The sequence below is a fragment of the Notothenia rossii genome, assembly GCF_949606895.1.
Source record: "Notothenia rossii genome assembly, chromosome: 3".
In the NCBI taxonomy this organism is placed as follows: domain Eukaryota; kingdom Metazoa; phylum Chordata; class Actinopteri; order Perciformes; family Nototheniidae; genus Notothenia; species Notothenia rossii.
In genome coordinates, this window is record NC_136901.1 from 63,119,094 (window position 1) to 63,144,076 (window position 24,983).

At 40.4% G+C, this 24,983-nt stretch overlaps 1 protein-coding gene across 2 annotated transcripts; it reads right to left on the reverse strand.

Moving 5' to 3' along the window:
* Positions 1-3,179: 3,179 nt before the first annotated feature.
* On the reverse strand, positions 3,180-23,090 carry LOC307031418 (caspase-3-like). Of its 2 annotated transcripts, none has more exons than XM_079668518.1 (7): positions 23,009-23,090; positions 16,841-16,909; positions 16,084-16,250; positions 5,921-6,049; positions 5,644-5,819; positions 3,976-4,102; positions 3,180-3,493 (listed from the first exon to the last, which is right to left on the reverse strand). In XM_079668518.1, the coding sequence occupies exons 2-7, from the start codon at positions 16,903-16,905 to the stop codon at positions 3,258-3,260; spliced, it is 900 nt and encodes a 299-aa protein (XP_079524644.1). In that variant the 5' UTR covers positions 16,906-16,909; positions 23,009-23,090; the 3' UTR covers positions 3,180-3,257. The 2 variants fall into 2 exon arrangements, with proteins under 2 accessions (XP_079524644.1, XP_079524643.1); XM_079668517.1 differs by lacking the exon at positions 23,009-23,090 and adding an exon at positions 17,837-17,959.
* Between the last annotated feature and the right edge of the window lie 1,893 nt (positions 23,091-24,983).

A 24,983-nucleotide genomic window follows, 5' to 3' on the forward strand; every position in this document is an offset into this window, starting at 1 on the left:
AAATAAGACAACTGAGGGGGCAATGCCCCCTTTTGCCCCCTCGTGGCGCCGGGCCCGTCTACAGGCCTGGCATATGTACTACAGCGTCTCCAGCGCTTTCGAACGGCAATGTCCGTGGCTGTCTCCTCCTGATTGGTGGAGTTGGCCCAATAGCCGTAGCGCCACTTCTGTGACGTCACAGAAGTGTTCAAATCTGGATCAGTCGGTATCAGATCCGTTGCAGCCCCTTTTTAAGAGATTTGGGTATGGAGGAAATAGAGAGGGTTGTGTTTTCTGACACTTCGTGAGTTCTCTGGAACACCGGGGACACATTGATGTATAAAAGACGTACAAAAGTGCATTGATAGGTCACCTTTAAATGTCTTGTTTTTGTCGGTCCAAAACCCAAATATACTCCGAAAATAATTCATCTCTATATCTAAGAAGCAAAAGACTGCATTTTCTGCAATTTTTTGCCCAAAAAAACACTTAAAGGAATAATCTGTGAGTTAAATAGATTATTTTTTTCTCTATGTAACAATGGATAAATATAGTAATCAGCTTTTACATGTAGGCTGTACACACACACACACACACACACACACACACACACACACACACACACACACACACACACACACACACACACACACACACACACACACACACACACACACACACACACACACACACACACACACACACACACACACACACACACACACACACACACACACACACACACACACACACTAATGTAGGAGAAGATCTCCACTTCCTGGAATAGTGCACTTTTTTAAATTAAAGGCCCTCAGAACACATTCAATATTTCTCTTCTTCCTCTAGTGGCTGCTTGTTTAACCTGTCACCAATAACTTACATAACAATCCTAGTAAAGTACACAACAGGCTTAATAACAGGCGCATTGCCTTTATCAGACTTGGTGAACAGATTAGAACCAGGTACACAACACATGAAGAAAGAAAATGCAGATTGTCAGGTCCTGGCCGTTCATCAATCAGTTTATATACTCCATTCTTTCTCACTGTAAGATGGTGTAATATTAAAGTGCCTTGCTGACACTTTAGTGCACTACCATTTTTATTATGCTGCCACCTTCTGGTGCCGAAACCGAATGGCTTCATATAAACGTAACCTTTGCGTTGTCTTTCTCTCAGCTACTTTAGTCCTGTCTATTAAGTGTATAAATCATAACCCAAATCTTGGATACACCTTTTTAGCTGTTCATATTATTGTAAATAAACCTAATGTACACATCAAATTTACATTTTGGAGTTTAAAACACTCAATTTTTTGACTATAGTTATAATGAGAAATATCCCTGATATCAAATTTTAGCCATGAATCTATTTTGAAAAAATATAAATGCAACAGTCCCATCATTCAATGCAAATAGTGATAATAAATGTTGTTGCGTAGAACATTGCATGAAACTATGTGATTTTTGTGGCAATTAGATGAAATAACCACATTTCTTTTTCATGAAAACATTTAGAGACGGGTCAGATTTGACCCAAAGACAACAGAAGGGTTAAAATTATCTAATCTCTCTGAACACACTTGGACTGAATGTTTAAAAGTCAGAATATTACTAAAGAAATCTGAAAAGGAGGCAGTTTCTGGTTACTTAAAGGCTCAACACATTTCCATCGACACATATTTAGTAAAACATGTGGTTAACAAATGTTTGTGGAAATAGTAAATCCTGAGTTTAGTTTAGTTTTCTTTTGTTGTGTGTTTTTAAACACTATTGCCTTGCATGTCAGGGTTTTGGTTTTCGAAGTACAGTATGGAAGCCCATTTCTGCCAATGTGATGGAAATAAACCCTGCAAGTAGGCCTGTCGCGATAATCAATAAATTGACTTATCGTACGATAAATAAAAATGGACTCGATAACTTTTCTGAGCTTGATAAATTGCCGTTTACATGCGTGTTTGTTTACATAAGGATGTGACCAGCATTTTAGCCAGGCGCACAGTGAGGGGCGGGGCTCACACACAGCCCATGACACAGCCAGGTCAGGACACTCCGCGTGAAGCAATGTAGCAGCCGAATTAATAATATAGAGATAAGCAGGAGACAACGTGTGACTTACTCGAGGGGAATTTGAAATGAAATGGAAGTGGTTGCAAAACCTAATACCACATCTCCGGTGTGGGAATATTTTGGATTTAGGCCAAATCAACGAGGCGAACCTACGGACTTGAATGAGCCGGGCGGTGTGTCGCATTTGTTTTAAAAAGGTAGCAACAAAAGCTAGCAATACGACCAACCTTAAACTGCACCTGAAACACAACCTACCCATTCCGTTTTCCCAGCTGGGAGCAAACACGGCAGCTGGAGATGGAGAGCCCCCACCTTCCCGACAGTTTGCAATCAAAGAGGCATTTGCCCGACAATGCAAACATGGTCTTCCTTGCTCGAAATCTTTGAAATACCGATTTTGATATGGCCTGTTGAGGCATCTGGGTCTTTGTATGGACAGTGGACTGTACACTTGACTGTTGTTTTAAGGAGGGTTTTATTGCTTGTGAGACAATTTGTGCTCATATTTATTTATTTATATATATATATATATATATATATATATATATATATATATATATATATACATATATATGAGAGAGAGAGAGCTCTGTTTTCCAGCCTGAGTCTATTTAATTGATTGTTATGGTTGCTTGTGATTTTTTTGTGTATTGATTGTATTCAAAAACTGTTAAAACGCAGACACATTGTATGTTGTAAACTCATTGTTTATCCTTAAATATACTGTTTAATGCTATTATAAAAGAAGTCCACATTTCCAGGCTTCTGCTTATGTTTTAGTGTGAAATCACTGATAATGTTCCCAACACCCTTTACTGTACCACAGGGAGTAAAAACGTTTTCTAAAACCAAACACTAAAAAAAAAACATATAAGAAAGTTAATGCTTATTATTACACAGCTCAGTTGAAGACTTGATTCTGATTGGTCAATTTGGACATTCTAGAGGTTAATCTTTCTGCTCTCCTTTGCTCAGGACGACGCTCTGCAGAAGGGACTACAGTGCTGTCATATCAATCCGCGGAAAGAAGTCCGGCCATTTTAATGTTGTTAATCGAACAAGGCTCTGGCAGTGTTTTAAGACAATGGACATAGAAAATGGAAAAGAAAATACGGCATCCTAGAGATCTACTCTCTTGGATGCCGCATTTTCTTTTCGGTAAAAATAAGTAATACCTGGTTTTTAGACTCTGATTGTAGTTAAGAACGCTCTATATTTTTTTAGGAAAGTAGAAGTCTTTGGTCAGCATTGAGACGATGCAGGGGATCTGCTTCTTCCCGCTGTACCCCGGCAAGTTGGAGGAGGACTCAAAGTGCAGCGCCACCTTGCGGTTGACTCGGGTCATGATCTGCATGAGCTCCAGCTCTCCGCTGAATCTCTGCAGCATCTCACACAGAGACTGCATGAACCAGGAGCCGTTGCTTTGGTTCCTCCATGAGTAGTAGCCTGAAGGACAGTGTGAACACTGATTACAAGGCGCACACACACTGTAGTGCCGATTCAGCTTTATACAGGTATCAGACAGTGTGTCTTTTCATGAAAATAACGCATAAAGGCAGGAAATTATAGCAGGACAAGAAGTATTTAACTATGGTATAATGGCCATTGTAGGAAATGTTATTAATAATAATTATAGCGCCAGGTGATACAAAAATAAAACGAGACGATTAAAGTTGTACATTCATGAGAGCATAACTTGAATATTTTTTCACCATGTTGTTTTCTTCTAAATAGTTAAATTCCCAGCTATGTTTCTACAAAGTCCATCAAATTACAATGGTATGGAGTTTTTTGTGATAACATCTGAATTATTTCTTATATGTTTTATTTTTTTACCATATCCTATATTAAATCCTTTGTATTTTTTAGACTTAAATCATTGCCCTTATACTCCATTTGACTTTTCTAACACTTCTGTTTGAAGTTACCTGGAGCAGTGGAATAAGCATACAGGAAGTCTGCCTCCACTGGAATCCTCTCAGATGATGATGATTGGGCATCCACACTGTCAGCCTCAATGCAGGATCCCTCGTCCAGGCCCGACCCACGGCACGCCTGCAGAGGACAGGGGTCAGCTGCATATGTTACCATTAATAGATGTACACTAAGTGTGATGGTGTTTCATGGTGCTACAGAAGCTCTGTAAACACTGCATGTGGTTTACAGCTGTAATAACAACCAGTTTTTTTATTTACTTCCTTCGTCAGGTAAGACAGTGGAATACTTGACGTCAGAGAAATCAGCAGAAGAGAGACAGGAACTAAAGCTCTGGCAGTGTTTCAAGACAGGTGATGGAAAAGAAAATGTGAACAGACTTGGACAGTTACAGAAAACCTTGTTCAGTGCTGCTGATAATCTTTTGTTATCGGAAGCAATACGGTATTCTTGATATCAATAAAATCATTAAAAAATCATTATTTTTAGGCGATTTTCAAAACCCTCTGCTCCGCGTCTTGATCCTGCTCAACCGGTCAGTGTTATTTTTTCATTAGTGACTGGCTCGCGCACATTACCCCTTACTTTAAAAAAGGGTAAACCACATTTGGTGTGGATTTCCAAAAGTTTGAAAAACAGAACTTCCTTGTTCTCTTTGCTTGGATTGCAAACTATCTACGTTCTGAACAGCTGAATCTTGTTATATAATTGCAGAGTGCAGATATGAGAGGGATACATTTTACAGTGTTTTGGTTGACTTGGATATTTAGCCTGTTTTTATTCGGCCAATAGGGACAATCCTGATACTAAACCAAGGAGCAAATTCTGCTGTAATGAATGTCAGCAGGGGCAGTTTTTGTTGCAGGTTTTTTCCAATACAACCCCCCGAGAGAGAGCCTCGTTTGCATTATTTTGCATGAACAGCTAGTGAAGGTTCCTTCTTTGAAATCCCAAAGATAAACTGGAAAACTCTTCTTTGTTAGCCAAATAACTTAGTGAATTTAAATGTATATTTTATTGTTAAAGTTTAAAATGGAAAAAGTAAGCTTTACTGAGCTTTTATAGAGTGGTACAGGTATGATATATTTTAGGATGCCGACCAGGAAGTTAGAATCGCACAAGTTTGCTAGACTAAAATACAATGGGATCTCCCATTCGCTTTTAAGATATTGTAGAGACTAAGCTCTGTGGCAAACTAGCTTTCATAAGACTTCTTTTAGCAGGATAATCTCCATATCTTTACCCGACTTTTATGTTTGTGAAGCCTAAATGCAATCACCAGAATTAAAAGTCAGACCACAGTCACATGAGGTCACGTCCACATTGCTAAGTTAAAGGCAGCTAATGTTCGGCGTGATGATGTTTCGTAGTTTCATTTAGCCAATTTTTGGCATGAATGGTGCTTTAATAAGACACGTAAGAGCTACAGATATTCACAAATGGGCTATTTGTTGATTTAAAAGATGCATCTTGTTAGCTAAAGACGTTATTCAAGATGTTTTTGTTTATTTTTTTACCTGTGTGTAGGCATAACTTATTAACCCTGGCTATAAAAATGTTTTTATGTCAAATCAGTGTCAGTATTGCTAGCATTTCAACGACTTATGTGGCAAGAGACAGTACTGGTAAAACAGGTTTGTGTCACTTTGTTTATTTCTCACCTGTATGAAGAAGAGCTTGGGTTTCCCCACCAGACCCCTACAGCGATCTCCTTTAAAGTGCTTAATCAGTTCCTCAAGCTGTTCACAGCCGTCGATACCGTATATCACCCCGTCATTTCCGTGACTCAGCAACACACAAGCAAATGATGCATTTTGACTGTGGTCCATCTTGGATGCTAGAGGCACAAGCGAGAAAAAACAAGACAAGAGTAAACTTGTCAGATTTTGATTTCACACAGCGGTAGTTTGGAATGGATGAAACATTGGTTTCTGTTACCATTACACAACAGTTGTTTCATCTCCTTCACAGTCTGATCATTGGCAAACTGGACCTTATAACCCATCTCAGAGAAGGTCTTCATGGCAGCGGCAGCATCTAAATCCGTCCCGTTACGAGCAGTCATCCCTAGAGAGACACAAACACAAGTAGAGCAGTCCAGGGACGGGATTACTTTGATATGAAATTAACATTTTCAACTCATACTAAAAATGTGGACAGCTAATATTTAGGGGTGCTCCGATCGATTGGCCACCAATCGATATCCGCCGATACTCACTCTCTGCCGATCGATTGGTGCTCTCTAAAGGCCACTACACACCAACCTGAGACCAAAGAACGCGTACCGAAGGCGTCCCGACTTTTACGTCCGCTACGTCGCCTGTGTCGGCTACGCCGCCCGCCTACGCCGCCCGCCTACGAACGTGTGTCGTGTGTATTCGTCATTCAACATGTTGAATCGGCCGCGGGAGGTGTGAAAATGTGTTTTGGACAGTCTGCCGTGGTTCCATCTAGGGCTGCACGATATTGAAAAAAAACTGACATTGCGATTTTTTATTCCCTGCGATATATATTGCGTTTTTTTTAACTATATTTAACCGGATGAAGGTATTGTCCTCCTGTGCCTCGCTCATTTTTTACCGGTGTTTTGATGGTCTGCAAACTAGCGGGGCGGGGCCTGCTGTGATCAGATCAAGAATGATTGTGATTGGTGGTTTACTGTGCATGCAGAGCCTGCATGTCACTCACTCAAGTACCCCTGACAAGAGAGCCGCGCAAGTTTTCCTTTTGTAGGAAGCAGCAAAAATAATTGTAACATGACGTGTTTGAGTTAATTCACCTACTTAAGCACTGAGCCTGTTTTTCAGGTCTCAGGCTCGAAATGACATTCCCAGAACAAATGACAATACCTTCCCTTCTAAAAGGGTTACATTCATAATCTTTTCTCTCAAAGTAATGATAAACCTTTGAGTTGGATGTAGAAAAGTCAGAATCAATATAGATGTTTTTTATTTGAAAGAAAATTCAGATTGAACAAAGTAAAAAACTGTAAATTATAGTGTCCGTCCAAACATTCTTTTTTACTTATAGTGAAAACTACCCTTGGATGATGGTAAGGTAGACTAAAAGCTTTAGGACTCCAAAGTACAACATGTAATAATTACCCTGTATCAAGATTGATGCAAAACAATTTACCTTTGACCTTTTTAGAGAGATTTAGCAAAAAAAAACACTTCTGGGGTCATTTGGGTGGATTTTCCATATCTCTGGCCCCCACTCAAACATTAAATCACAGAGCTTGAGGACTATCACAGGGTTTGTCAAGCGAAGACAAACACTATAAATTGACGGAGGAAGGGGGTAGCAATAAAGATAACACCATTAAACAGTTACACTAGATAACAGAAATAATATCGATCGTCCCCAGCAACCACCTTGGTAACAATGAAATCGTTGAATGGACACAATTTCCTGAAGTAATCTTCGTAATAACTAGGGATCTTACCATTTCAGAGGCGTTTTTGTAGAAATACTACGTCCCAAGTTGTGGACCAACTTATTACACGTTTTTTTGTGAGACTGGGTTGGTGTGTCAGGGCCTTAAAAATGCAGATCGCAAGAGCCGATCGCATCACGTAAAATTATGACGTAAAATACATGACACGTTTCTATGTGCGCGGCAGTATTTGAAGGTGTCCGAAAATGACAATAAAATAGCGGTATGCAACGTGTGTGAAGTACACATCCTGCAGCTCCACCCGCTGTGACGGACCGGTGAGCGGAGCAAGACACACACTAAGAGTTAGACCTAACACACTTGGCTATTTTTCTACTTCTGGAACAAGCTAAACTAGTTATAAATATGTTTATTCTTCAATGTCTGGTCACTCATTACTGGATCAGTGAGCTGCATGAGATACTGAGAGGCTGTCAGGAGAGGGAGAGAGGGAGAGAGAGAGGGAGAGAGGAAAAGAGAGGGCTTCTGCTCATTTCCCCCTGTGTTATTATCCAAAGTTGATGTAAACTTGAATAATGTACTTCATTTGAATGTAATAATTATGTTGGTTGTTGTTTGTGGAAGCGCCAGTGAATGATCCCCATTAACTGAGTTTTAAACACAGGCCCGGTTCTACGGGGGTGCATAAGGGTGCTTGTTCGTCATCTGCAAAGTGCTTACACAGCAGTTATGATTGACATCAGAAAATGGTTAAAACAACCAGCCCTTATCGCCAGCAGTAACGCTGCATCTACTGCAGGTAATAACAGTTCAGATCATGGGGACATTACATTACCCGCGGCCACTGTTGTGGACACTAATGTCTTCCCGCCCTCCTCACCCACGGAGGCGGAGCAGCCGCAGCCATCTCCGTTGCCCCAAACACCGCCACCCCTCGGCGGCCCGCAAGTGCCAGAGGACCTCGGCAAAACAGAGCCTGCCCAGTTATATTTAAAAAAGTACCCAACTCGCCTGTACAGTGGGGTAAGGCGCTCATTTTGCAGCTCATGGTTTCAAAACAGAGATTGGCTGGAATATTCATGTAAAAAATATACCATCTTCTGCTATGCATGTAGAAATTTCGTTTCAAGTAAGTCAGATGCCTTCACCACAACTGGCTACAACAACAGGCACCATGCTCTTGTACGTGATAAGGGACTGGGAAGGCATGAATCAAGCAAAGAGCACATAGATCCATAGATCTCTTAATTTTGCTCTCAAACACTAGATCGCCTTCGCGTCCGAGCGCCTGTCGGGGAGGTTCGCCGGTCGTCACGGCTTCAAGCAGACGCGCGCGAGTCCTCCGAAATGAGAGAATGGAAGCCATTTTTAAATATGTCTGCAATCCCATGAGGAATGTCTGTGCCAAGATTCGGGTACCTCGGAGAAACTATATGTGACCACCGCACAATAGGGGGCACTATTGAGCCGTATTTGCAAAAACATACAATTTTTTTGTACAGTCTGGAAAAGGTTGTGGGCTGTCACGTGTGTTCGAAGTGTAAAGGCCGTAACTCATTTCAACACAAAGTTATGTGTCCATAAGTGTTTTTAACCCTTCAATTTCGAGAAAAAACTGAATAGGACACGCCCACCTTCATCATTGGTTGCGACACTTTAAATCTCAGTTTATACTCATCCTGCCAGTATATCTATGACAAAATATATATAATTCGTCCATCTGTTCTTGAGGTATACATTTGTTGTGTTTTTGGCACCCCCTATTGTCCAAAATGGACATGCTTTTATGTGCATATTTCCCAAGACAGACTGCACCTATCCACTGAAATCTGTGATATTTGGATAAATTGTGGATGAATTATGAGCATTTATGTGTAAGCCACACCTTTTTGCTAATATGTTGCGATTGATGTCGGCCACATTTTTCCACACATCGTGCTCATTTCCTATGGTAATGTGTCTGACCATCCACTGATGCTGCACACCAGCGTTTCTCAAAGTGTGGGGCGATTTTTTTTAAAATTAATTTTTTGGACCTCAGGCCGGAATCGAAACAGTGTCCTCACGGGCGTTAGTGGACTGTTACAGCCAGAGACTCGCAACGGCGGTGGACTTTACAGCGCCGGATCCGCCAGAGCCTCGCAACGGCGGGTATTTGCGGCGGCGGGTGCGGTACCGGCGGGTGCGGTACCGGCGCAGCGGCGCTGTGAAAGTCCACGGCCCACCTATGTCAGAGCCAGCAGTCCACCAAAGGCAGCGGCCCACCGGGAAAAGTCCCGAATCTCCCGATGGCCAATCCGAGCATGCTCACACACACACAACTGAAACCAAAATAATTTTCAGCGTTGCAGTCGGGAAGAAAAGCAATGTGGAGTGGCACCTCACCACTTCACAAGGAGTTTAACCGTGACACTTTTCAAAATCCCGTTTGTGTCCCCCCACTTTACAATTAGGCCTATGTTTATTATAACTTTTTAACGCAAGCCGTCATCGCCACGGAGGAGCACACAGCCTCTGTGAGCGAGCGAGACAGAGAGAGAGAGCGAGAGAGCTAGAGAGAACACACATTTATCTATTTAATATAGCCTAGGTGTAAAAAATAAAGTAAGAAATCATTCCAATGTGTGCTATAGGACAGTAAAAAAAAAAAAAGTTTAAAAGGGAAGTGATTAGTAAAATATGCATAAATAAAAAGAAAGAATTCTAACTAGGTAACATAAGATAAGAATAAACAAGTTTAAATGATTTGTTATTGGTTTTGATCATATTCTAAAGATGTTTGGATTATTGAAAAGTATACAGCTCCCTTTCAGTGTGTTGAGAGCTGTATCCATAAATTCATTTTTTGCTCAAAGTGCACCAGATTGAGGCATTTCACTTCAACATTAAAAAAAAAATCTTCCCGGGGATGCATCCCTAGAGGAGGTGAGGTCCACCCCCAAATAAAGCAGGTCAAAATAATTAAATTGCATACATTTCCTTTTAGTAAACATTGAAAACGGGTCCCACAGACCCAAACAGCACACAAAGGTTAAAGGTAAGCATATAATAATGTTCAAATGTACTAAATATATACAGTGCAAAAAAACTAAAAAAGAGGAGTAAAAGTAGCTCACGACTTGTTTTATTTTTTGAAAGTAGCTCTCATCCTAAAAAAGGTTGGGGACCACTGTTATAGAACGATACATTTGACAATTTTAAGCTTGGCCTACCAATTGGAGCGATGAGGAACAGGTGGGGCTTGAAAAGGCCCACCTGTTCAAAGTGGGGAATGACAGAAAAAGTTTGAGAACCACTGCTGTACACTAAGTTTGTTGTAGCTTAGTAGGCAGAGCTTAGGGATACGCAAAGCCGTAGGAACATGTTTCAAATGGGGTTGCTGTGGGGATGACACCAGGGCCGGTTCTGACCAATTTGCTGCCCTAGGCAAGATTTTAGCTGGCAATGAAAAACCTCTATGACCAATACACTACAAAAAGAGAAACGTATTGACATGATGGACAGCTTATATAAAAAGGTTTCAAATGTATTTAGTATTGCATGAACATGTTTTAATTGGGGGGGGGGGGTGGACTTCACATCCTCTAGGGGGGTCCGGGGGAGCCCCCCCGCGAAGATATTTTTTAACATTTTACAGTAAAATGCTTCAATCTGGTGCACTTTGAACACCCAATTACTAGAGACTGATCTAGGGGGTACAACTGTAAACATCCATATGAAAAAGATCGGCTTGCATTTTATTAATCAAATAAGTATGTGAACATAACCAATAGCCTACCATAACCAATAACCTACCATAACCAATAACCTACCATAGCCAATAACAAATAAATGTAGGCTAACTTATTGTATTTTTGTGGTTCATTTATATCTTATTTTACCATTTAATATTTATTTTTGCATATTTTTAAATCTCTCCAGTTTTAAACAATATGTTTGGTTACTGTATATATAGTATACATCAATCAATCAATTGTGATCAAAACGTTTGAGACCCACTGAGACAACTTAGACTAAAGTGAACTATCCAAACACTCAGAGTCCTTTACCTCACTGAGCCTCTCAGTCTGACAGGACAAAACTCTCCCTCAACATTATTTTAGAAACAGCTTCTTATATCCGTTAGCGCAGCAGAAGCTAACAACTATCCCCGCCGCTACCGGTGCACCCCCTCTATCTATCTGTCTGTCTGTCTGTCTGTCTGTCTATCTCTCTCTCTCTCTCTCTCACTTTGGCTGTGAGTTGCGGGCGCCTAATAAGCCAACATCCCCCACTTTCATCACTTACAGCGCCCATACAGGGCAAATGGAAAATGTAACCGGGGTGAAAAGGGTGTTATCTTTACTTAATTATGAATGTTATTAAATCAAGGCTGAACATTTTTTTGTATTATATTTGTATTTAATCTTGTGGAAGTGCAGATCCCCTGTCCTCCACCAGGGGGTGCTGCAGCACCCTCAGCACCCTTACTTCCCACGGCCCAGGGGATACGTGAGGATAATATGTAGAGCAGCTCCACCCGGATAAGTGTGCAAAATTTCAGGTCCATCAGAGTGACGCTGCGACTATGTACATTTTTCGAAAACTGATTTTTCACAGGTAGCTCTAGCGAGCACAGTGGACATTTTTGAACCCATCGGCTTCAGAATCTAAAAATGTTGACCCGTCCTGGCAGCGTTGCCAAATGTCGCTACATGAATAGTGTCGTAACCAGAGTTGGGTGTAACGAGTTACTGTAATAATATTACTTTTGTCCGTAACGGAGTAGTGTAACGCGCTACTTTTATAATTCAGTAATCACACTACAGTTACTAACATTGCCCCGACACGCGTTACTTTGTTACTTACTAAAATCAGTCATAATCACACTGACAGACAAGAGGGGTTTCCGCCGCAGGTTTATATGTTCGTAATCTGCGCGTGCAGTGCTGCATAAACATGGCTGAGTCAGCGATAACTTTCGAGGGGTGGAGGTGTGCCCCTTATTTTGAGTTTGTCCGAATAACAGACAGTAATGTGACGGTGAGGTGCAAACTGTGTCCAGGACAGAAGCTGTTATCCACTGCTGTGAACACCACGTCACACCTCAACAAACAACTGCAAAGAACACATGCTAAGGTGAAGCTAACGCATACGCTATATCAGGGCTATTCAACTACACATTCAGTTGGGCCAGATTTTATAACTACAAAATTCAGCTGGGCCAGACATTCAGCGGCCTGTAAAAAGCGGGTAGTGACACATTTTAAACCAACACATATTACTGCGATGAAAAACATGCAATTTTTATTCATTGTTCATCTAACAAAGGTAGGTCAAAAAGTGCATAAAAACACAACAAATTAGCATTAATTTAACAGAATCTGAAAAAAAAAGTGCACAGTTGTAGCATTACATTTGTTTGCTTTAGAAGTCAAATATTCAGGTTATTTTTTCTGAACCAGGCACAACACAAAGTGCATTTACTGAATACAATAATAGCAGTCTTAATAAATGCGCTCACATACAAAAAAAACAGCTAAAGAGCTCCAATGCAACACAAAGAGGTAGTACTGTAGCAATATTTTTTCACCTTTCAAGTAATAACAAAAAAAATCATACGTTTTGGTCACATTTGTCCCAGACACATTACAAAGTGCACTTAAATGAATACAGAAAGAACTGTCAAACACTTCAGTGCACAAACCCATAACAAGGGATATGGGTAACTATATGAATGAATACTACACTACACATCTACTATAGTAAACTAGGTGCTTACTATCACCTCATTTGTGATTTGTCATCGCTGACTTTCTCAATGGGAGAAGGGACATTTTTTGTTGTAAACAAGAGCAGTGATTTTTGGCTCATAGGATGTCAATGCAATCCTAAGACATTGGTGAAGAGTGCTGTCAGTCAGGGAGCAGCGAGTGCTACTTTTGATTGAGTTCATGTGTGAAAAGCTTGATTCACATGTGTATGTTGATCCAAACATACTGAGCACACAGATCGCTACTTTCTGAACGTTAGGGAACTGCTGTTTTTTGACATCACTCCAAAACTTCGCTGGCCCGTTAGTGCGCTGCATGTCAATAAGTTCCAGTGTATATTTCCCCTTGTCGATGCAGGGGACCACTTCCTTTGCTCTGGTTGATACGTCCCCCTCTATTGCAACAGTGAAGGGGTCTCTGGCAAAGCCCATCATCACATCTGTGGGCAGAGCAAGTCCATCCAATCGACCGGCAAAGTTCTCTTTCAACCTCGCAATAAAATCTGTCATCACATCCGTGATTTGTGCCGGAGATGTGATGTGTTTGGGGAGCGTCGGAAAATGCAGCATCCGACCCGTGCTCAAGTCGGTAGCGAAAAGGTCCAGCTTGACTTGAATCTGCTCCACAAGATCAATTACCGTTTTGTCTCTGTTTACGCTTCAGAGTTGAGAGGGACATGTTTTAGAGTTGCTATCATAGGACCACCGTTACTAGCACCACTAGATGCACTTTCAAAAAACGTGCTGCGTTGTGGTTTGGTGGTTTCTATGCAACGCGGAGTGTTACGTTCATGGTCTGTACTAGTGTAGGAATTTGGCTACGAGAGGCTGGGCCACTCGGGAGTTGGTTCTGGGCCGCATCCGGCCCGCGGGCCGCCAGTTGAATAGGCCTGCGCTATATGTTGTTTGTTTATATAAAGTAGTCTGTTCTTCTTCTGTCTTCCGGTTGTTGCCTGTTTTGAATGACGAATACACACTACCGCCGCCTGCTGGTAAGGAGAGTTATTGCCACTCACGCATGCGCAGTTCGTACGTGCTCGGCGAGTAAAGTAACGAGTAAAGTAACGAGTTACTTTATGTAGAGAGTAACAAAGTAGTGTAATATATTACTTTTCTTTTAAAGTAATATATAATATATTACATTTTTTTAGTAACGACCCCATTTCTGGTCATAACCCCCTCAAAAACAGGTCGAATCCCCAGACTATGAAGAATAAGAATAAGAATTCTATGCAGAACAATAGGTCTTTGCACACTTCGTGCTCAGGCCCTAATGATTGTTCTTAGGGACATTTTAGCTGCCATTTTGATTTGTTTTACTGGTTTGAGTCTTTTGTGTTCCCATATGATGCAAATAAAATAATCAAATGTGAGAAAGTACGGTATGTTCCTTTTAAACATTTCTTATGTAATGTACATTACGTAATACTGTATTCTGTTGTGTACCATTTCTGTGATGTATAATTACTAAGGCTGTCAGTCGATTAAAATATTTAATCGCGATTAATCGCATGATTGTCCATAGTTAATCGGAAATGTTGTGTCTGTTCTAAATGTACCTTAGAGGGATATTTTTCAAGTTTTTAAAACTCTTATCAACATATGAGTGGACAAATATGCTTTGTGCAAATGTTTGTTTATTATCATTTGAACAATGACAAATATTGTCATGAATATTAAACACAACATCTCTGAACATTACAAATATTCGCCTCAATTAAACCTGGAACCTCTCTCATACAATAATATAATACAAAGTGTGTGTGTGTGTGTGTGTGTGTGTGTGTGTGTGTGTGTGTGTGTGTGTGTGTGTGTGTGTGTGTGTGTGTGTGTGTGTGTGTGTGTGTGTGTGTGTGTGTGTGTGTGTGTGTGTGTGTGTGTGTGTGTGTGTGTGTGTGTGTGTGTGTGTGTGTGTGTGTGTGTGTGTGTGTGTGTGTGTGTGTGTGTGTGTGTGTGCGTGTGGAGACAGACACTGTGATGGATCGTTGCAGCTATGTGCAACTCAAGGCATATGCTCGAACGGGAGCTGCCTGGACGCTGCAATCATGTTGCGCGCACTATCAGTGCTGAGTGTGCTGACCTTTCGTACAATGTCCCACTGTCTGTCTACCTGCATAAAGTCAAGTGCTCGGCGCAGTTGTCGGCGAAATGTCGCTCCTCTGTTTTCATTGAAACAGCTCCTTATATCCGTTAGCGCAGCTAGCTTGCACCAGATGCTAACAACAACAATACACGTAAGGTGTGCGCGTTCTCTCTCTCTCGCTCGCTCGCTTGCTTGCGCCACACATACACACACCCTCCCGGTCCTCCCGATGGCCAGTCCGATTAGCGTAGAAGTGTGGTCTGCCACAAGCGGGCAGCAGGAGCGGGGCTGTCAGCATCAGCTTGTAGATGGTATTTTAAACTTGATGCGCTCTGAAACTATGGGGCGGCCGAGGACAAAAAATACACATGCGTTAATTGCGTTAAAATAATTAGTGGCGTTAATTTTGCGTTAATGCTTATTAATGCGTTAACTTGACAGCCCTACTAGTTACATATAACATGATAGAAGGAAAATGCTTTTTTCCACATTTGTTTAAGTCACAAACAAATGTAATGTAAATTAGAAAATGGTTCACCTGATTTTTTCTTTGTCTTTCTTGCCTCTAGGGCTTCCGTAGTATTTTGTCTAATTGTGTGTAATGTAACAGAAAATGGCCAAACACTAACTAATTTGACAGTTTAGTAAATTACTAAAGGTGAAGATGTGACAGGGTGGAGGCTTTCAATCATTTCTTTTTTTTATATATAAATATACAGAGGGGGAGATTTGGTACAAGTCCATCAGAGAAGACCTTTTTTATATTTATTTTATGTTTGTTGTGTACATTATTAAAAATGCAGAACATTGAGTGCAAGTGACTATACAATGAAAAATAACTTTGTGTTTTGTAGAAAGGGTGTATCTACCTGTGCTTGGGTGGAAGTTCTTGTTGTTGATGATCAGACAGGTTCCGATGCAGGGATAGTCCATCTTGTAGCGGTAAGTGTCACTATGGTTGCGGGGGGCAGAGTCAGTTTCCTCAGGAGTCTCACTGCTAAGAGTCTCACTACGGCCTGCAGGCTTTGCACCCAACCTAAAAATACATACACACACAGTACACACATGAAGACAGGGATGGACAATAAACAGGCCTACCAAACAGAGCCCCATTACCCATTTGGGTTTGATCAGGGCACTTCTTGGCTTCACCAACAGAATGAAACTAAAAGAGTTAAGTACAGAAAAATAATCAAAATAATCACAAAGCAACTACAGAGAGACAAAGAAATACTTCAAAGACGACCTGAAAGGGTTAAAAAGACTCAAAACGATTTTAAACAGACAAAAAATACTTCAGAGACACAAAATAATTTAATAACGAGTTACAAAGACTTCGAACAGACACAAACATATTTTAAAGAGACAAAAAAGACTTCAAAGAGACACCAAAACACATTTAAAGAGTTACAAATACGTTGCAGAGACACAGAAAGACCTCAGAGACAAAAGAGAGAAACAAAATCACTTTAAAAGAGACTTCAAGGAGAGATAACACAGCTGCAAAGAGACATGAAGGGATTCAAATGTTATTAAAAGGGTAATACAAAAAGGAAAATAAGTCACAAAACGGGAACAAAGAGGCACAATTTTACTATAAGATAGTCATCAGTGTACAAATATTACCTTTTTCCAAACAATTTTAAGGCGTCCACAGAGTCCTCAGCACTCTGCAAGTCTCCGTCAGCCATGTTCCTACAGGCACACATTCAGAGGCAGAGATCAGAAAATAAATACAATGGAAACATACCATTATTAAACAATTAGTACTTTTCCAGCAAATAAGAATGACTACCACACCCCGAAGGAAACTTGATAGATAACATCATAACAAAATAAAAACTGATAGACATTTTGAACATTGTAATTTATGATAAAAATAAGTGTTTAAAGCAATACAGTTTTTCCCTCCAGGAAATAGTTTTGCCAAGGTAGTAAGTCACCCCATATCGAGGCAGAATTAGCTAAATCTTTCATAAATATTAGGCCTTTTCCGTATGAAATAGCCTCTGCTCGTGTCCCATCCATAAAACTAAAAAGTACATGTTTGATGTAAAGACATCTCCACTATTCTATAATACACAACAGGAAATCCTGCATACAGGGGCGGACTGGCCATTGGGAATACCGGGAGATTTCCCGGTGGGCCGGTACCGGAGTGGGCCGGTCGGACAGTTCACTAGCACCCCCATTAGTCCAGCAGATATGTGAAATATCTGAAAGAATTGTGCTTTTGATGAAAAAAGCATGACATTTGGAACACTGTTAGAGCATGCCCTAACGAAATTTTTTGGCTATACGGCCATCGCAAATTTGTCTAATGGTTGTTATTTTACCAGCAGTTTAGGATCTAGACCACCTAGGATCTTGATTCTGGTGGCTAATCCTACATTTTCAAGGATGGGGAATGCATTGGTACTATTTACAACATGCTAGAATGTAGCTAACTATATGTATCTGGTATTCAGGGAACAAAATACACAGTAAACCATTAACATATTTATTATGGTGAAGTAATAATACATGTTCCAGTGTAATATTACAGGTTTTCAACTAAATGCAGAGTTAGTTCTGAAAACACAGTTCACCACAGTGGCAAAGGGCACTGCACTGAATTGCTACCTTGACACATTTGCATTGTCCACTGCACCCCTTTTTGCATCCACAGCGGAGGAGTTCACGACAGGCCTGGTAATGTGGTCCAGTAAACTTCCCATCCACCTGTGGCCTTCCTCTTCCACCCCCAGACACCTGGGGATGTGAGTTCCGGGGCTGCAAACATCATCTGTCCCCAGCAGTGACCAGGAAGGCAGCTCTCTTTGTGTGCTGAATCAATGCTGCTTGTGTTCGGGGGAGACCTTCAATTGTTCTACCTTTCTGGGTGAAGAGCTGCTTGCGTGCCTGATTGACTGACTCCTGGCTGCTAGTGCGGTCATACAATACCAGAGAGCAGTGTCACACTCACTTCTCTACTTCCCCTCTTCTACGACCAGGCCAATTATGTAGCCATGATTCGTCATTCCATCAATGTGGTAAGTCAGGCATTACAGATTCTGAATCCTGGTCAGATCACTCTGGACCATACTTGCCAACCCTCCCGATGTCATAGCCCTCTCCCGGTTTCCTCCCGGGGTCATATTTCTCCCGCATTTCTCTCGATTTCTGACAAAATCAGATTTGCACACGAGTGTTTCCACTCGGACTTTATTACAGCTACACCATTGTTTGGTTTCCATGGTAGCGCGTCACTTTACTCATGGGCGTAGGAAGCATCCTGAATGTGGGGGGCACATTTTTAACGTGGGGGGGGGGGGGGTTTGGGGATCCCCCCCATGAAAAAAAAAATAGATTTCCTGTATTCTGGTGCATTTAAACAGGTGGTTTAATACTTTTATGTGGCTATACTAGCATGAGGAAAATGATGGGTACATTTTGTAATTTCATCCAGTAGTAAAGAAAGGAAACATATTTGATTATTAATTCAGAGCCGTCTTTGGATTAATAAAAAGCAGTTTAAATGCCCATATTTTGTACATTTATATACAACAATAAATATTTGAGTGCATTGAGAGATATTGTTGTGGAGAGTCATTTATATATAAATCGCAAAATACATTTGTGAATCCTTCTGAGCATTTATTAATATTGAGACTGATCTGACTCCATACAGATGTTAAGTTCACCTAGGATTGTTATCATTGACTTAAATGTTCAAATACATGTTGCTCCTCTGTCTATATTGGTCATACGATGCCCCTTGACTGCAATTTTTCTTGTTCAATATCCCCACTGATTTCCTTAAAATTCTGGGATGAAAGTCCACATCACAATTTACTCTAAACTGTCATTTCCCTTTCATCACTCACCTCAGCAATGGACCTCTCTCCACTGTCCCTGTGTTCTGCCTCTGACTCACTCTCAAGCGCCTAGATGTCAAGAGAGGTGGTGAAGTGATCATCATGTATTGAGCAGTATACTCTTTCACATTGAATCATAACAAGTCATACTGAATGTAAATACAACTGACTCTAAAGTAAGTCCCAGTCTGTGACATTGGACATTTTGAAGACTCAAAGTCCCAAGCAGTAGGTAAAATATTAGCTAGTCTATGTAATGTGGACAGAAAATAAATAGTTAACTGAATACTGGGATGGAAATTGCCTATAAGCACTCAGTAAAACATAAACTCACACAAAAAGCTTCTGAATGATAAGAAGTATAATTGAAACATAATGCACATTACCATTTTGAGAGAGAGTACCTAAGTTAAAGAACTCAGAAAATAATCTCTTATCGAACTGAGGCTCCAGTCAAACACACTGACTGCATCTCTACAGTACATCATGGTGTTTACATGAGCACAGTGAGATCGGGTTATTCATGTTCCCTGTTTACATGATAAATACTAGTAACCTGGCATTTCGATGCCTTTTCTCATCTAAACTATTCAATATTTGTATCTCTCTATCATGACATAAAGACGAAACTCCTCTCAAGAAGTGAGACGCTTTTGCCGCCGCCATCACTGTTAACTGATGAACTGCTACCAGCTGAAGACTTACTTTCCTCTTCTTTGAAAAAAATGTTCTTATGTCCATGTTGTCTGGGGGAGAAAACATATCAAACCAAGAGATCGTCAGCTTTGATTTTCGCTGTATTAACCATTTCCTGAACACTTGATGTGTGTGCCTTACCTCTGCTACCGTCATCGCTTCATACAACAGATCTGAGCTGTCCAACTATGGCAACACTCCATGAACATGCGCGCGCTATGGGAGAATCTGTGCACGCTATGGGAGAATCTGTCTTGGTACAAAGTAGCAGTGAAAACATGGTACGAAGTTTCATTGATTTGGGCATTCTCTCAATAAGCAAGTGGAATGGATTTGATAGTGAAGCACTGACACAGCGCTCTACAAAGTGCGGAGAGTGACCGATTCACGGACTTTCCACATGGTAGAAGTGGGGGGGTCTAAAATAATCATTTGAAAAAGTGGGGGGGACTTGTCCCACCCTCATATAATGGCTGCGACGCCCATGACTTTAGTAGCGTGCGTAACTACATAGTCACAGAAAAACAGAACAAGAATCGACATCTCGACCCTCTGGTGCAACAGGCCGCAACTCAGAACTACAACTCAGAACTACAACTCAGAACTACAATAAGCATGTTAATGTTAATCTAACAGCTCCGGCGATCCACTAGCGATTTCTGAGATCTCAAGGTTGGCAAGTATGCTCTGGATCAACCTCTATACGCTGTGGCTAAACAAATCAAGTGGAGCTGGCCAGCAACTCACAGTGAAGATATCCTGGAGGGGTAGCGGGGTGGACAAGAGCAGTGTCATGTTCCCAGTTCCACTTCCGGTCAATCATCCTGCAGCTGGAAATAGAGTTGATGATCTATGTGCGATCAATAAGAGAGGGCGACTTCCTACTCTACATAAATGCCTTGACCAAGATTGTGCCAACATCACTGCTGTGGGTTGCCTTTGGAGCTGGGAAGAGTTTTCAGCATTTAGCAGCTCATGAGATGGCAAGGTCACTAGGTCCAGATCGATGGATTGATCCAGATCAATGTTCCATGCATTTACTGGATGTGACATTGTCATCTTTTGGTGGCAGGGGCAAGAAGACGGCGTGGGATACATGGATGACGTTTGATGAATGCCACTAGAGCCTTCTGTGCCTTGGCTGCCACCCCAGACTCCGTACACAACTGGATGGAGCCTCTGGAGCGATTTGTGGTACTGCTAGCAGCCAAGAGTCATTGAATCAGTCACGCAAGTAGCTCTTCACCCAGAAAGGTAGAACAATTGAAGGATTTAAAGAGAGCTGCCTTCCAAGCTGGTCACTGCTGGGGACAGATGATGTTTGTAGCCCCTGAACTCCCATCCCCAGGTGACTGGGGGTGGAAGAGGAAGGCCACAGGTAGATGGGAAGTTTACTGGACCACATTACCAGAAGCGACCCAGGCCTGTTGTGAACTCCTCCGCTGTGAATGCAAAAAGGGGTGCAGTGGACAATGCAAATGTGTCAAGTTAGCAATTCAGTGCAGTGCCCTTTGCCACTGTGGTGGACTGTGTTTTCAGAACTAAGTCTGCATTTAGTTGAAAACCTGTAATATTACATATATATTATGTAACATGTATTACTTCACCATAATAAATATGTTAATAATTTACTGTGTATTTTGTTCCCTGAATACCAGACACATATAGTTAGCTACATTCTAGGATGTTGTAAATAGTACCAATGTAGGATTAGCCACCAGAATCAAGATCCTAGGTGGTCTAGATCCTAAACTACTGGTAAAATAACAACCAATGGACAAATTTGCAATGGCCCTATAGCCAAAAATCTTCCTTAGGGCATGCTCTAACAGTGTGCCAAATGTCATGCTTTTATCATCAAAAGTACAATTCTTTTACATATCTGCTGGACTACATGCAGCAGCAATGTCCAGATACCCAAAAAGATAACTAGGCTGTTTATGGAAATGTCTTTCCTGTGCAATTTGGGTGAAGTCACTTCTTTAAATGCAGCCTTCTGTATGATTTACATTTGGCAACTTTTTAAAAAGAAGAAAAAAAGAAAAGACGTTCCTTACTGGACAGCAGACACTTTTTAAAAAACATATTTGATACAGGTGGTAGGCCCTACATTACACAGGATGGTACATTACACAGAGGCTTTAAATGAAATGTGACTATAAACTAAATTCCATTGCATAATATATGGTATATATGCAAATGTTACTCAAGTAAAAGTACTTAAGTATAAGCAATGCATCAAAAATAAACGTAAAGTACCGAAAGCAAAAGTACTCATTATGGAGATTGGCCCATTTTCTTATAATATATATTGTGATTTAAGTAGGTAAAGGTGCAGCTAGTTTAAATTAGCTTGTGAATGTACTCCAGGTGTAACTAAAGTTTTGTTTAAGTGTTGATTATATTTCACATCATTAAACAAAATCTGTAAAGTAACTAAAGTTCATAAATAAATGTAGAGGAATAAAAGTACACGATTTACATCTGAATTGTAGTGGAGTTGAAAGAGGCAAAACACTGAGTCCCTCAAAATTGTATTTAAGTACATCTACTTAGTTACTCTACACACCACTGGAGCTGATGCATCCTGCAATATATGATATGAATATCGCAATATAATACTGTTGACGTCAGGAGGTAGCTCATAGCGAAACTGCATTGACCAAACAGAGCCAGTCAAAAGTGGGAATGATTAACCGAGTGGTGTAAACCGACTTGAGTCACTGACAAATCATACCGCAGAAAAGCACAAGGGAATATTCATTAAAAAGTTAATATTATATAAACGCTTTATTTCGACTGAGGAGTGTTGTGTACGCTGAAGAAGTGACAGTACATTACATTACAACGGTAGTCGTGTTATAGAGCATGTTTGCTGTAACTAGCTAACGAGCAAGTATACTGGATTAAAAGCACCAGTGAAACCAAACTTTGAATATCTGTCATAACAGAGGCTACTATGGTTTAACGCACCTGCATTTATTTTAAAAACACCGAATGAATTCACAACTGCCTGCTACTTCAGAATGAACATTAACCTACCGACAAAGAGTTGTTTATTTAAGGTGGTACCCGAAGTAAATTAAGTTTCCCGTTCACAAAAACGCATAGCCTACTACAGCCGGTTTTACAAGCCCTGTTAACCACAGCAGACACGACAAAAGTCAAGCTTCGTCAAAATATGAATTAAAACTAATGATATATCTATATATTGTATTCTTTTTTTTTTAAATAAACCTACCTTTTTGTGTAAGTCGTTAGCCCCCGGCCGTCTCTACTATTATTAGAGTATAAGGAAATGTTCAACTGTTCTTCAACTTTCAGCCAATCAGGAACGCCCCTCCCTATGTGGGCGGGAGAAACTAGGCGCACACCTTGACCATAGGTAGCAGTTCATTGGCTTAGAAATCTGTCCGGTAACGTGACGACCAATCTTTTGTCGTGTCAGAACATGTTTAAAGAAAGGAAAAACTGAAACTACAGTATTTTATGAGCATGCACATTTAATGCACCTTTTCAAATAAAAAATATATAATTTACATCATATTTAAAACAATCCATCTCCAGAAATACAACCTACTATATAACTTTGTGAAGAAAAACGCACAAATTAAAAAGTTTAATTAGTCTGTCAAATCAGGTTGTGTGTGTGTGCGTACACCTAACTTTAGTTATTTGGAAGCTGTTTTCACTATATCAGCCTGCGCTGAACTGTTGTTTTGAAGATGTGGTTTAGAACCACAAGACCAAAGCGCATTTTATTTATTTATTTTATATGTTTCAGTTGGCAATTTTTTGGCAGCCTCTTTACAAAACTGCAGCATTGCAGTTTGTGATTCAAATATGTTCCGAATCAAACATGCAGTTGTAATCATTTAACTTCCTGAAATAGTGTACGTTTTTCAGGGCTTTTGATTCACTAAAGGCCTTCTTAACTACATTTGATATTTTCTTCAGGCTTCATCTAGGCTGCATGCCCAACATGTCACCACCAATTTACAACAACCATCCTGATGAACTGTTAATCATTCCTATTTTTATAGTATACCAAACCCAGTAGAAAACAGGTTCAAAGCCTTTCATCGGTCTTAATGCACAATTATTTTAGACCAGTTGGAAATAAATACAGATAGTTCAACCTTAAAACTAAATTATTTTTCCAGGAAAGCAGCCCTGTGAGATGTAACTATAGACTGTACGTGACATCAAATAATCTTGCTGGGATAATGCTGTCGCCTTCTGGTGCATAAATCAAATGGCTCTAAAATAAACTCATGAGTTGCTTCTCAATACTCTCTCTGTAAACACTTGGACTCACATGTTGTTACAGTTACGAACCTGAACAGAAGGCTGTTTCTGTTTACTTAGCTTCAACTAATGTGGTTTGTAGATTTCAAACTTTTGGATTCAGGATTTCAAGGGACATAACTTTCGCATTTTGGTTTAAGAAATTATTGTTAAATCGCATGTGATTAATTATATTGTCTTCTGTTGTGCGTACCCATTCTTGCCTTGCTTGTGTGTAGGCAAGAATGGGTGTATCTACACCAATGGGATGAAAGGAAAATATCTTGTCGATATAATGAGACACTTTCTCGGAATACTGTGTTAGTATTTTAAGAAATTAAATCATTATTTTTGAGTTTTCTCATAATATTGCAATATGTATGTAAAATGGGAAGGGGTGTGTCACTTGTCAAATATTTGCCACTAGACAGGTTTTGGATGCATTGGTTCTGTTGCAGCTTGATTATTGTTTGGTTATTTGGTCTAGTGCTGCAGAAAAAGACTTATACAAATTACAAGTAGCACAAAATAAGGCAGCACGATGTGCATTGCAGTGCTCCTACAGTACCAGAGTAACTGAAATGCTGGAGACACTGAAATGGTTAAGTGTCAGACAGATGTCCACTTATATGTTGTTACATTTTGTCAGAAATATTAGTAACGCACTTACCACATACTGTATATTATCACAGAGGTTTATAGCGTAGTATGTTCAACATAACTATCAAACACGACATGCAATAGAAGGAAGGTTTGTATTACCCAAAATCTAAATCCAGTATGTAACAGTATTTTTTCTCAATTTTGAATTTTCTATTGGAGTAGGAGTAAGAGAAGTAAGAGAAGTTAGGACATCTGGAGAAATGTCTGTTTTTTTATTTTGGATGGAGTAACACATTAAATGTAGGGTACTGTAACATTTATATTTA